This window comes from Charadrius vociferus, unplaced genomic scaffold (genome assembly GCF_000708025.1).
Source record: "Charadrius vociferus isolate BGI_N301 unplaced genomic scaffold, ASM70802v2 scaffold549, whole genome shotgun sequence".
In the NCBI taxonomy this organism is placed as follows: domain Eukaryota; kingdom Metazoa; phylum Chordata; class Aves; order Charadriiformes; family Charadriidae; genus Charadrius; species Charadrius vociferus.
This window is the reverse complement of record NW_009650103.1, coordinates 97,551-108,790: the sequence shown is the minus strand read 5'-3', so window position 1 is coordinate 108,790 and position 11,240 is coordinate 97,551. Positions and strand designations below refer to the sequence as shown.

The following is an 11,240-nucleotide window of genomic DNA, read 5'->3' as shown; positions in this document are numbered from 1 at the left end:
AGCGACAGATGGAAACCCGGTGGCTGGCAGACCCCATCCTGTCCAAATGGATGTGGGGGCCAGGTGCCACCGGGGTCTGCAGCAGCCTGGGGACACCCACTGTGTCCAAGCCTGGGGAAGGGGCAGGTGGCAGTACTGATGCCATCGTCCAGCAAGCCCAACTCACCTGCAGCTTTGGACCAGGGCTGATTGTAGGTACAAGAAAACAGAGGGCCTGGGACAAGGGTGCGATGAGGCTAATTTTAGGAGCATGAGGAGCCTCTCCTGTGCTGGTGGGAGGTGCATGGGCCTGGGGATATCTCCAGGCCCCTCCACAACCCTCGCACCACTTCTGCCCAGCCCCGTGGGTGGTGATGGGGTGCGGGGGCCAGCGGGAAGGAGCCCCTGACCTTGCCCAGGGTGTGCGTCTCACCTCGGAGGAGAGATGCGATGCCAGGGCTGGCAGGCGCGGTGGCGGGAGCACAGCCAGGGGGTTATTAATAACGTGCTGAGTCAGGGGGGGCTCTTGGGTTTCAGGATCACAAGACACAGACGCCGAGCGGCTCAGATGGATCCCCCCCGTTCCTACTTTTTACATTGACAGGGACAACTGCTAAGCTGGGGTGGGGGCTGCAGCCGGAGCCGGGTGCCTTTGGGCCTCGCAGGGCAGCCTGGCCCCATCCTGACGGTCGCTGCGCCCAGCAGGGACACAGGGCGAGGACTGGAGCTGTGAGGTGTCCAAAATATGAGAACTGCCCTAAAGGAACTAAGCAAGGAGGGCAGGGACAGAGACACACAGCATTGATCAGCTATGTCAGGATGTAGCAGCTATACCAGCCCTGTTCCCTGTCAGCATAATCAAATTATATCATGGGGACAAAAGTGAGTACCATGGGCTTCACTGTCAGTTCTGCTTCCATGCAGGATCCTCTCTGCAACCCCAAAATGCTATGAGTGAGGCTCGTGTCCTGCTGCTACCCAAAGGGATGGAGCCAAGGACCTTGTAAGATGCAGAGAATTTGGAGGACCTTGCAGACACACACATCACAGTGTCTCATCGAAAGAGTTTTGCAAGGGATGAAAAGCCTCAGGGGATGGGTCAGCTCTGGCTAGCACGGGACTGGATCAGACCTCCCAGAAAGTGTTGTCCCATCCTGGCTGCCACAGGGTCACCTGTGTTTCTGCTGAAGCACTCGGCATCGTCACACAGACAGGCTGAGGTCTGCTCTGGGATGGCAATTCCTTATGCACCACTATGGAAAAGTAGTCAGTGATGTGGAACAGATTAACTTTCAGATGCAGCAGCCCGTGGTAGCAGCGTGCATTGCCAATGTACAGTTTCTCTAGCAACTACCGTGCAAGAGCGGCTGGAGTGGCAAGAGCCATCCCCAAGTCTGAGCCCAGCCCTCGGTGGTGCTGTCAAGGCAGGGGAGGTGCAGGGACCCCTCATACACACGTGAGTACCCATCGCTCGCTGGTCTGTGTGCTGGGATCTGGACACTCACCCTAGAGCTCTTTAGGGCAACACAACCCACTGGCATGGCGTTGCTCCCCTGTGGTCTTGCCTGGCCCCGCTCTCCTCTCCCCCATCCTACCCCCGGCTGCACTGGGGCGCAGTTGCCTGTTGGGAGGGAGAGCACCCCTTCTTTTGCTGGCAGCGTGCTCCCTCCAGGCTGGCACCTGGCACCGCCGTCTATTTTTCCACCCAGGACAGTACCAAAATAAGTCTGTCTCACCCCTCCTCAGCAGCTGTTACGGACATCACCCTGGCCACACCGATTTTCCCTGGCCCCTCTGCTGTCACAGCGCTCAAACCCCAGTGTCTGCTATTGCTGTAGCTGCCACTTGCAGTGGCTGAAATAAGTGAAGTGCTGAAGCTTTGCTTGACTTCTGTGTCCCCAGAGAGGTCTCATTTCGTTGTATCAGGCTGTCTGAGCAGCCGAGCCCCGTTCATTTCAATTAGCCCGGTAGCTCTCAAATCCTATTTACCTTTATGGATGTGTTAGCATCTTGCTGCTTCCCACACCGAGTCCAGATTAAAGGGTGAGCGAGGAATATGTGCCGTGCGATATCACACGCTGACTGTTAACCCTTGCTGCACCCCCTGCGAGGCCAACCCATAGCAGTACATTTCCTGCAATGAGCAAACCGAGACTCAGATAAAGCCGTAGCGAAGGGACACGGTGTACCTCGCAGAGCCGGGAGCAGCCTGCAGCATTAACCCACAGATCAGCGAGGAACCCAGTCTATGCCTTTTGGTTTTAAACAAACACTTTACATTTTAGGCGATGCATCTTTTAGCAGATAAAAGACAGAAAAACCCGGAAAGGCTCTAGTCCCACAAGTCTCCTTTTTGACTAGGTGCTCCCTCCCATAGGGACCTGTCCTGAGGTCTGTGTACCTCACTTGGATTTTAACAATCATTTACCATCGCAACACATTCCAGCACTTAAATAAGCTCCTTGAGAGGGAGAGATAAGGTATCAGCTTTCCGGTTCATCTTGCCAGTCTGTCTGCAGCAGATAAGCATGTTGGGCAGCAGGAAAAAGGTTATCTAGAAAGGAAGCCGAGCAACGGTTGCTGTTATTGCAGGAGGCTTTGAAAAAAAGTAACCCCACCAGGAATCCCACAACCCATACAAGCCCTTCCCGGCGGGATATGATTGATGGTTGGAGTCCAGCTGTGCCTTCCTCCCGGGGTGGGAGGCATCTTCCCGTATGGCGGAGGCGAGAGCTGTCGAGACGGTCATGCTCTCCCAGGGAAGGTCACGATCGGAGGCAGGTGCCCAAAAACCTGTTGCTTTCCCTCTCTTGCTCATCTCTCCTGCCCTGCCCCTGCTCCAAGGCGCTGCAAAAGGAGGGGTTTGCTTTACTGGTCCTGCTGCCCCTTCAGCACATTTTGAAGGTTTTTGGGCTGAGGAGTCTGCAAGAGGGAACTTTTCTGCCTCAAACTGGGGCACCGCTGTTCTGGGTTGTGCACGCGGTCCCTGGACACCAGCACTGATCTCCCACCGATCACCGAGGATCAATAGCGGGCAGGAGTTTCTGACAGTCCCCAGCCTTTCTTAACCCAAGTATCACCTTGCCTTTTGGGATGAGGGAGGGGAAACAAGCCACACTGGGGAAATTTCATTTACAACCTAGTGAAAAACGTGCCTTTCCTTTGGATGGCTGCTCGTTACTTGATCTTCCGGCCTGTGGTTTGTTTGCTTGTTTGCAGGTGCAGAAGTGATGTCATCTGAAAAAAAAAAAAGCAAAGCAGCCATTTTCAGCCAAATTCGCAGACCCCCTTTCTGCCTTCTTGTGATCACCCAGGGACAAAAGACCCCACATTGCAGCAATGCTGGCTCAGGAAATGTCCTGAATCGGGGACTGCAAAACAATAACTGGAGCAAATCCTGCCAGGAAGCTCTCTGAATCCGCCCCGCCATCTTCTCTCCCCTCTGGAGCTTCCAGCTCCCTCCTGCTTCCCCTCCCAAGACATCCTCACCGCATCCCTCCACGTGCTCCTCTATTTTGCTGATTCCCATTAATCTGCGTTTTATATAACCCCTGGCTTGCGCTGGACACAAAAGCTATGTATTCCCATACTATCAATACACAACTTTTAGGTATAGGATTTAAAGCAAACAAAACCCCCTTGGCAGCCAGGGGATGCAAACCATGACAAACCAGTGCTGGCAGGTCCAAGGTGCAGATCCCAGCTAGGATCAGCACTGGGTGCATCACAGCTTCTTGGAGTGGACCTGCACCCAGATGTCAGAGGCTGAGTCCTTAATCACCATCACATCAAGCGTGTTTAACTATTGCACAGCTCCTTGGCTGGAAGCAAACATCACCGAACGCCCAGAGCACTTCAGCCTCTGGGCAAGTGTTTCGCGAACATCCATCATTGGAGCTCTCAGCTTCTCTTCCCATTGCTCTTATTTTAATTAATTTCTGCGGGTCTGACTTTCCAGCACCGATGGTCTTGCACAAGGCTGCTGGTCCTGGGAGAAGTGGGAAAGGCAGAGAGGGTCCCGTGGGTGAGGGCGTATCGGAGGGATGGGGACTCTGCAAGGACAGGGCAGTTTCTGGGGAGTGGAAACCAGCTCCACCTGTTTGAAATTTGTTAGAAAAACTGGGAGAGATCCCTGTGCAATGCCCAGGTCCCCACACCCATCCCCATCCTCCAGAGAAACTCAGAGGAACCACACTGTTAAGGGAAGAGCATCGGCATTTCCAGTGGCCCTGAGCCCACGGGCCGGCACCGGCAGCATTTGCCACAGGGCTGCCCGGGAACCGCCTGGGCGCTTGAGCCAATTTGTTCCAACACCGCAATTAGCAGTCATCGTGGCCAAGCTGTGAAAAAAGCGGCTGTAATACTGCCCAGCTGGAGAGGCCTCTCCTGCTAAGAACCAGGGATTTTATGGGGGAAACCCTGCCCTGGGGGGGCTGGGGAAACCACTGCGCCCCCCCCCTCGGCCATTCAGCATCTCCCCACTGCAGCCAGCTCTGGCGCTGCTCAGCTTCCACCGGGCTGCGAGAGGTTAACTGTTTTCAAGTGACTCCTGTGATTAACTTTTCCTAAATCTCCAATTCTTCTTTGCCTTCTATTTTTATAAAAAGAAAGGGGGGAGGGGGAGGCTGTATTTACAAGGGATTTCACTCAAATAATGAAATAAATGTGATCAGCCGAGGGACCTTTAATCCGCTTTGACTCTCGCGTCCTGGGGAACGAACGTGGAGATCTCTGCTGCCTCTGAGTCCCAGCAAGGCGGGGGATGAAACAACCCCACAGCAGAGGTCAGAGCCCACCGCACAGCCCTAAATCAGGCACTGCATTCAGACACAGGCACATCAGCCAGGGACGCCTGGGTCAGCACTGGAGAAAAACACCTCTTCGGTCACCTGCTCCCACCATGCCGAGGCGAGAACCGGCCACATCTTTATTTCAGATGGCCAAACACATGTAAACACATATAAAGGCCACCATCTGTGTTCACACACCTTCCATCTGCAGCATCACCCGCTCTGACAGCACCTTCCGCAGCACACGCGTGCGAAAGGGAGGAACCTTCCTATTTCTTTAGGCTTTGCCCAAACTTTTAGCCTGCAAACGACACGGTTAACTATCACTTTAGTTCCAAAACGTAACTGAAAATCACGCAGATGATTCTCCCTAACTGGGGAGAAAACTTTTGAGCCGTGGAAAGGAGTACGTGGCTGCTGGGGCCGTCCTGCACGATTTGGTGCTGCGGGGAGCGGTGCCGGGGCTGTGCCAGGAGCTGGGGCTGCTGCACCGCGCTGCTGGGAGCCGGTTAAACCCATGGGTCCCTTCAGCCCCACCAGAAACACCCCGAGTGAATAAACGGGTTATGTTTGCCCAAGAAAACCCAGCATGGGGTGAACTAGAGCTGCACCTGTGCTACCGCAGGGAGACCTTGTGTAACAGCCTTCCTAATTCCCCCCCGAGTCTGCAAATCCACCAACCTCCTCTCTGGGTGCCAGCCAGCGCCCACGCTTCCCTCCCCATCGCCTGCCTCGTCCCGGGGGGAACACGGGGGCTGAGTCACCCCTTCTTGGGGGACAGCAGAGAGGACCCCCCCAGCAGCCCCATGGCAGGGAGGGCAGCGCAGCCCAGGTGTGGGAAGGGTTTCGTCCCACCTTCCTTTCAGCACAGCCCCAGCCACAAACGTACAAACCAGCTTGTTGGAATCAAACACCAGCTTAGGTTTGGGAGGGGGGGACTAAACACCCCAGCCGTGATTCCCACATATGCCCAAAGTTATAATCCAGATTTGCTGCTTGCCCTGGCACCCTCTTTTTTTTTTTTTAAAATAAATTAAAATCTCTTTTTGCTGCTGAGCATAATCAGCATTAGGGTGAGGGAGGGAGGAGCCTTTCACTGTACGCAGCAGAATCACGAATGAAATCACCACCACCGCAGCCTGGGACTCTCCCGGCTGCATGGACGCATGCCGCGCTGATGGCAGCAGCCCGCAAACCCATGCACTGCACTCCTCTGGGGCATTTTCTTAATTCATCTGTTAGATGAACTAAATGCAGACGATGCCCCTGTCAGGGGGATGGAGAGGTGTCCTGGCTTGGGAAGGACCAGTCCTCCCCGAGCCTCACGCTGAGCCTTGCATGGCTCAATCTGGGGGTCTGAAGGTTCAGAGAAAACATCCACATTCCTGGGCAATCCTGAAGGAGCTTAAACCATTTGGCCTTTTGCCTCCCCACACCCTCATGGCCATGTTAAGCACCTGCACAGAGCAGCCCTGGCGTCCTGCTCCGCCTCATCCAGGACAGCCGGGGCCAAACCTCTGTGTGAGCATCAGGACGAGCACCAGGGGAGTGGACAATAAGGTACAAAAATTATTTGCCTCAGCCACTGACTTACTAGTAACGCACGCATGTAAGACCCACTGGTGTTTCTTACGGCCTCCCCTAAACCTGAGGCCAGTGGAGAGCAGAGCCAGGCGAGACCTCCAGCACATCACACAGGAGCCCATGGTCCGGCAGCGCTGCCGGGGCTGAGACCCAGCCCCATCCCTCTAACGCCCTCCGAGGGGGCAGAAACCCCTCCTCTGGCTGCAGGGCTTTTGGGACAGGCACGCTGCATCCACTCTCCTCCTTGCAACCAGCAACCGAGGGCTGGAAGGCAGATGGCATCCGCAGAGATCTAAAGCCCAAAGCCTAGGGAGAATGTCCTTTCCCTCCTGCTGCTGTTCTCTCCTTGCACCTGAGCCAAAACACTCAGGATCAGGCCCTGGATGTCTGTGAGTGCAGCAGAGGGGACTGAATCCCTCCCCACGCTGCCTCCCGGCTCCCCGGCACAGCCCACAGTAGTGTAACTCGGACTGAAAGCTGAGGACAGTCCCTGTAGGTTGTACCTTGTCGGAGGAACAGCCCGGTTGTCCTGTCACCGCTCCCCACGTGCCCCCACCCACAGGGCTGCATCCCCAGGGGGGGCTGGGCTGGGGGTCCCCTGCCTCCCCCCGGGAGGTAATAGCTACTCCAGCCACAGCCTGTCCTGCTCGTTGGGTGACAGGGATGGGTGGGGACACAGGCCCGGCAGCCGCACGGTGGTACCCGCCATCCCTCGCTGTTGCTATAGAGACAGAAGCTGGTTTCCACCGCAGCAGCGATGCTGGTTGTTTCTGAGTGGTACTTTCGGCATGGCAGGCAGCCGGGAGAGAGGGATGAGGGATGCCGTGCGGTGCCGTGCCACTTGTTGTGCTGGGAGGGCCAGGCACAGCCGAGGCAAAGCTCTGGCAGGCCTCTCCTGGTGCCTCTGCGCCCAGATCTGCACTCACACTGGAGGGGCTTTCCCCAAACCCTCCCTGCAGTGAGCACATGACTGTCGCGGCTCCCCCACTCTGGGCACTGAAGGACTGGGGGAGCGAAGGGGTGCAGGCTGCAGGGGTGCTGAGGAGGAAGGGTCTCCGGAGAAACCCTGTGTGGGAGCGAGCGCTGTCCTGCAAACCCCACCTTACCCTGGTGAGTCACCCCAACTCACCTCTCCCTGCTCTCCTGCCTTGCTTTGCAACCACGTGCTGGGATAAGACCAGCTCAGCTGATGTCACCCACCACGGCAACTTCTCCAGGCGCCACTCTCCTGGTTACACCAGCAAAGACCAGGAGTAACTCCTCCAAAGCCATCCTGGATATACCAGGAGAAGACAACGCAAGCCCAAGGAGACCTGGACCCAGGGACACGGCCATAGGTGCATCCAGCCTGTTTGCAAAGGTTCAATAAAGCCTAAGGCTACAAAGTGTGAGCTTCCCACAAAGCAATGAGGGCAAAGTCTTCCCCTGCTCCCTGCCTCTTCAGGTACCCACCATCTCCAGGTGCATACAGAGGCCATCAGAGCTGCAGTAACATGCCCCCATCCTTCCTAGGGGTGAGGATAAACTCGGCCAAGTGTAATAATGCCTGGAAGAAAGAGAACGCACCATAGCTTGCTTCTTCACCTAAGTCTTTGCAGGAGAAGGAGGTTGGCAAAGAAAAACCCTGATGGAGGCCAGGTGCAGGAGCACTTCTCTGCTCCCACCTGCAGTTGCGCTCCCAAACGGAGCAAGCAGCAGCAGGGGAGCGGGGCAGCACCGACCACCCCCCCGCTGCTCTGCCGGCTGTTGCACCAACCCGCCAGCCTGCGGGGAAAACCGGCAAGGCCCAGCGCTCTCCCCTTTCCTAAACACCCTCAGCGACAGCCGCTCCTGAGTGTGCTTCACGCAGCCCACCCCTGGGGAGCTCTGCGGGAGGCTCGTCTTTAAAGGACACGGTAGTCCTCCCTACCATGCTTCTGCTCCAGCCTCGGAGCAGGCAGTGGCTCCCAAGGCTCTGTGCTGACATCCCAGCTGGAGACGGATGCCAGGGATAGATTTTCTGTTTACCTGCTTTTCATATTAATTATCAAAGAGCAACAAATGTTAGCAGCTTGCAACAGTCATTACCTCAATGTCTTCTCCTTCTCACCAGCAGCCCCTGTAGGAATAGGTTCCCCAACACGCAAGGACAGATGAGAGCACAAGACCCTGCTGGTTGCTCCCTGGCCCTGCAAGCCAAGTGCATTCTGCTCACCTGGGATAGACAGGAGGACAGGATGATGGGATCCCTTCATTCCGCGGGCTGCATCCAGCCAAGGTGCTGAGTCTGGTAGTGCCCATCACCTGCCAAACATCAAACTCTCTTCTAAAGACAGAGAAACCACAGAGAACGGGAAGGTTCTGTGCAAAATATCGGATTTCTTTAGACAGTTGTGAGGGGTGATCTGTTTCAGAGACACCATGTTGAGCATGGCCATCACCTGAGCAAAGATCAGCCAGGTTTCAAGGTGGCTGCTTGCCCATGATGGGAAGCAACAACACTCTCTGGGCATCAAACTCTATATTCAGCAATCTCAGACCAGTTCACAGACATCAATTAGCTCAGCCTTGCAATCAAGGGAAGTCAGGACTGTTTTCCTCATTTCATATGGGGTGAGACACAGAAATGTTTAGAATTTACCTCTGTCACGAGGTTCCAGCCAGGCAAGCAGAGGCAGGGGTACAGGCAGCCCTGCCTCCCTGCGCTCTACCTCACCGACCTCGCTGGCTGTACCAGAAAACAGTCAATGCTGTACAAGACTTACCTTGGAAATTCCCATCTACAGCATCACTTGGCATAATTATAAAATCATGGCCGTGAAGAGATAGGAAAGGACTCTCTGCTGTGTATCTAGACCTGCTTTGCACAATCACCATGATCCAGCACAATGCCTATTCAGTTACTCCCTACTAGGGTGAAAATGGGCAACTTGTATTTGTCCTTAACTAGACCAAAAGCCCCACACACCCTCACAGAGCAGATTTTTGAACAGCAGATGAAAGGCCGGCTTCAGCAAGCCACCTTCAGCGTCCTCAGCCCCCATCTAAGTCCACCCCATCCAAAGCAAGCCATCTAAGTGATCGTTTGTATCCCCTCGGTCAGCAAGACTGCAGGACCTGCTCCAAGTTGAACGTGTATCTCAAAGCTACACTGAACTGGCTTTTGTTCCTTCCCTCGCGATAAGAACCAAACAGGGCAGGATTTTTATGATTATTTATTATCTGTGAAGTGCCGGCAGCGTCCTGACTCTGTACAAGACACAACTGCTGGGCTTACAAAAAGAAAAAGCGCTGTGGCCAAAATCATTTAGCCTCAAAAAAGTTAACGAATGTGTTCTCAGGAAGCTCTCAGGCGCTGCCCATCCTGAGGACATCTCAAGGTGCTGATGTGAACCACCCGAACTAGGCAGACATGTAGCTCATTTCTCTCACCCATAAAGCTTAATTAGGTTGCTGTCCAAACACAGTTTGAGAATATGGCCAAAACACAGGTATGGCCCTTGATTGCTAAAACCCAATCCATTGCAAGAAACATTATTTGTTTTTCAGGTGGGGAAGCAACATTAAAAAACGCCACTACTCATGGAAGGTACAACTGCTTCCAACAAACAACATGTAGAAAATACTGGGAGGGAGACTTAAAGTATCTGCTAGTTTCCAGTGGAAAAGCGTCAAGTCCCCCATGTTCACCAGATGGATATCAACATCTGACACGTGTTGGAAGACATCCATATCAACTCCACCAGCCTGAACTGCAAGTAGCCAAAAACAAAGCCAGACAGGACATCTGTGATGTGGTGCCGTCCAATCATGACACGGGAAAAGCCCACGCAGAGGGCCCAGAGGACCAACAGGATCCGGAGAGGGATAGCCAGGACCAGGTGGTTGAGGAAGAACTTGGAGAGCATGGCCGCTCGGCTGGCGTGCCCGGCTGGAAACGCATAGGTGTCCATGGTCAGGTAGTCCAACAAGCCAGGGTTGACGTCGTACGGGCCCTTCCGCTTGGCCAGCTTCTGCAAACCAGCCACAATCATGATGTCCAGGAGCAGGGCTACAAAAGGAGAGGCGAGGAGGGAAAGGTCAGAGGCAGAAGCAGAGTTGAGGGCAATTTTCAAGGCAGAACATACAAGGATTGTCGCTGTCTTTAAATAAAGGTTTGGGTTCAGTTCCAGCCAGGTGTCCATGGTTCAGCTGCACGCAGCCTCCCCCCATCTTCAGATCACCACCCAAATATTAATTAACCCTCCCAGATCACCCATGGAGAAGGCAAGTACCATTATCACCATCTCACAGAGGAGAAACCCAAACCGCAGAGGCAAGCGAACCGTCTGGGGAGGAAGAGAGCAACTGGCAAAGCTAAAATTAAAACTCTTTCAGCCCTCAAACCACCAAACTGGGTGCCTCCTAGATGTCCCCCACCTGTCCCTCTCCCTTTGCTGAAGCACTGAACACCCATGAGCCATTTCTTCTTTCTGCTTGCCTCTGGCTGCCCGTGGCTTTCACCCCATGCACCCTCTTCCCTGCACAAACGTGCTTGGGGGGTAACACACCTCCCAGCCTGAGCAAACCCAGGCTTGTGGCAGCAGAGAGACCATCCCTGCAGCTGCACGTCTCACCATCAAATTCTCTTTCTTCCCTAACTGCTTCAGGAGTGAAACCCATCAGCACTTGTCTTCATCGCCCTCCTCTTCATCCCACCCCCTTTGCTCCAGCCGACAGGTATTGTCATTTCTATTTCCTAGCATTGATTTTATTTTTCTTTAATCCCTTCGTCTGCTTTTCCCCAGCCCTCCTAATTAGTCAGAGTGCTGATTTCAGCTCCTCGCAGCGATGACAAGGAAATATATACCGGTATCAGCACAGCCCGCTCCCTCGGCAGGGAATACCGGGGACAGTTTCCCGGGTCCC

General features: G+C 54.5%; 1 protein-coding gene across 2 annotated transcripts in view; it reads right to left on the bottom strand.

Annotated features, from left to right (window-relative positions):
- Positions 1 to 9,531: 9,531 nt before the first annotated feature.
- PPAPDC3 (phosphatidic acid phosphatase type 2 domain containing 3) overlaps positions 9,532 to 11,240 on the bottom strand; it is a 14,233-nt gene continuing 12,524 nt past the window's right edge. For both annotated transcript variants that reach the window (XM_009892226.1, XM_009892227.1), the window contains one exon: positions 9,532 to 10,383. In XM_009892226.1, coding sequence (XP_009890528.1) covers positions 10,019 to 10,383 — 365 coding nt within the window. In that variant the 3' untranslated portion in view covers positions 9,532 to 10,018. The remainder of the gene's footprint in view (positions 10,384 to 11,240) is intronic.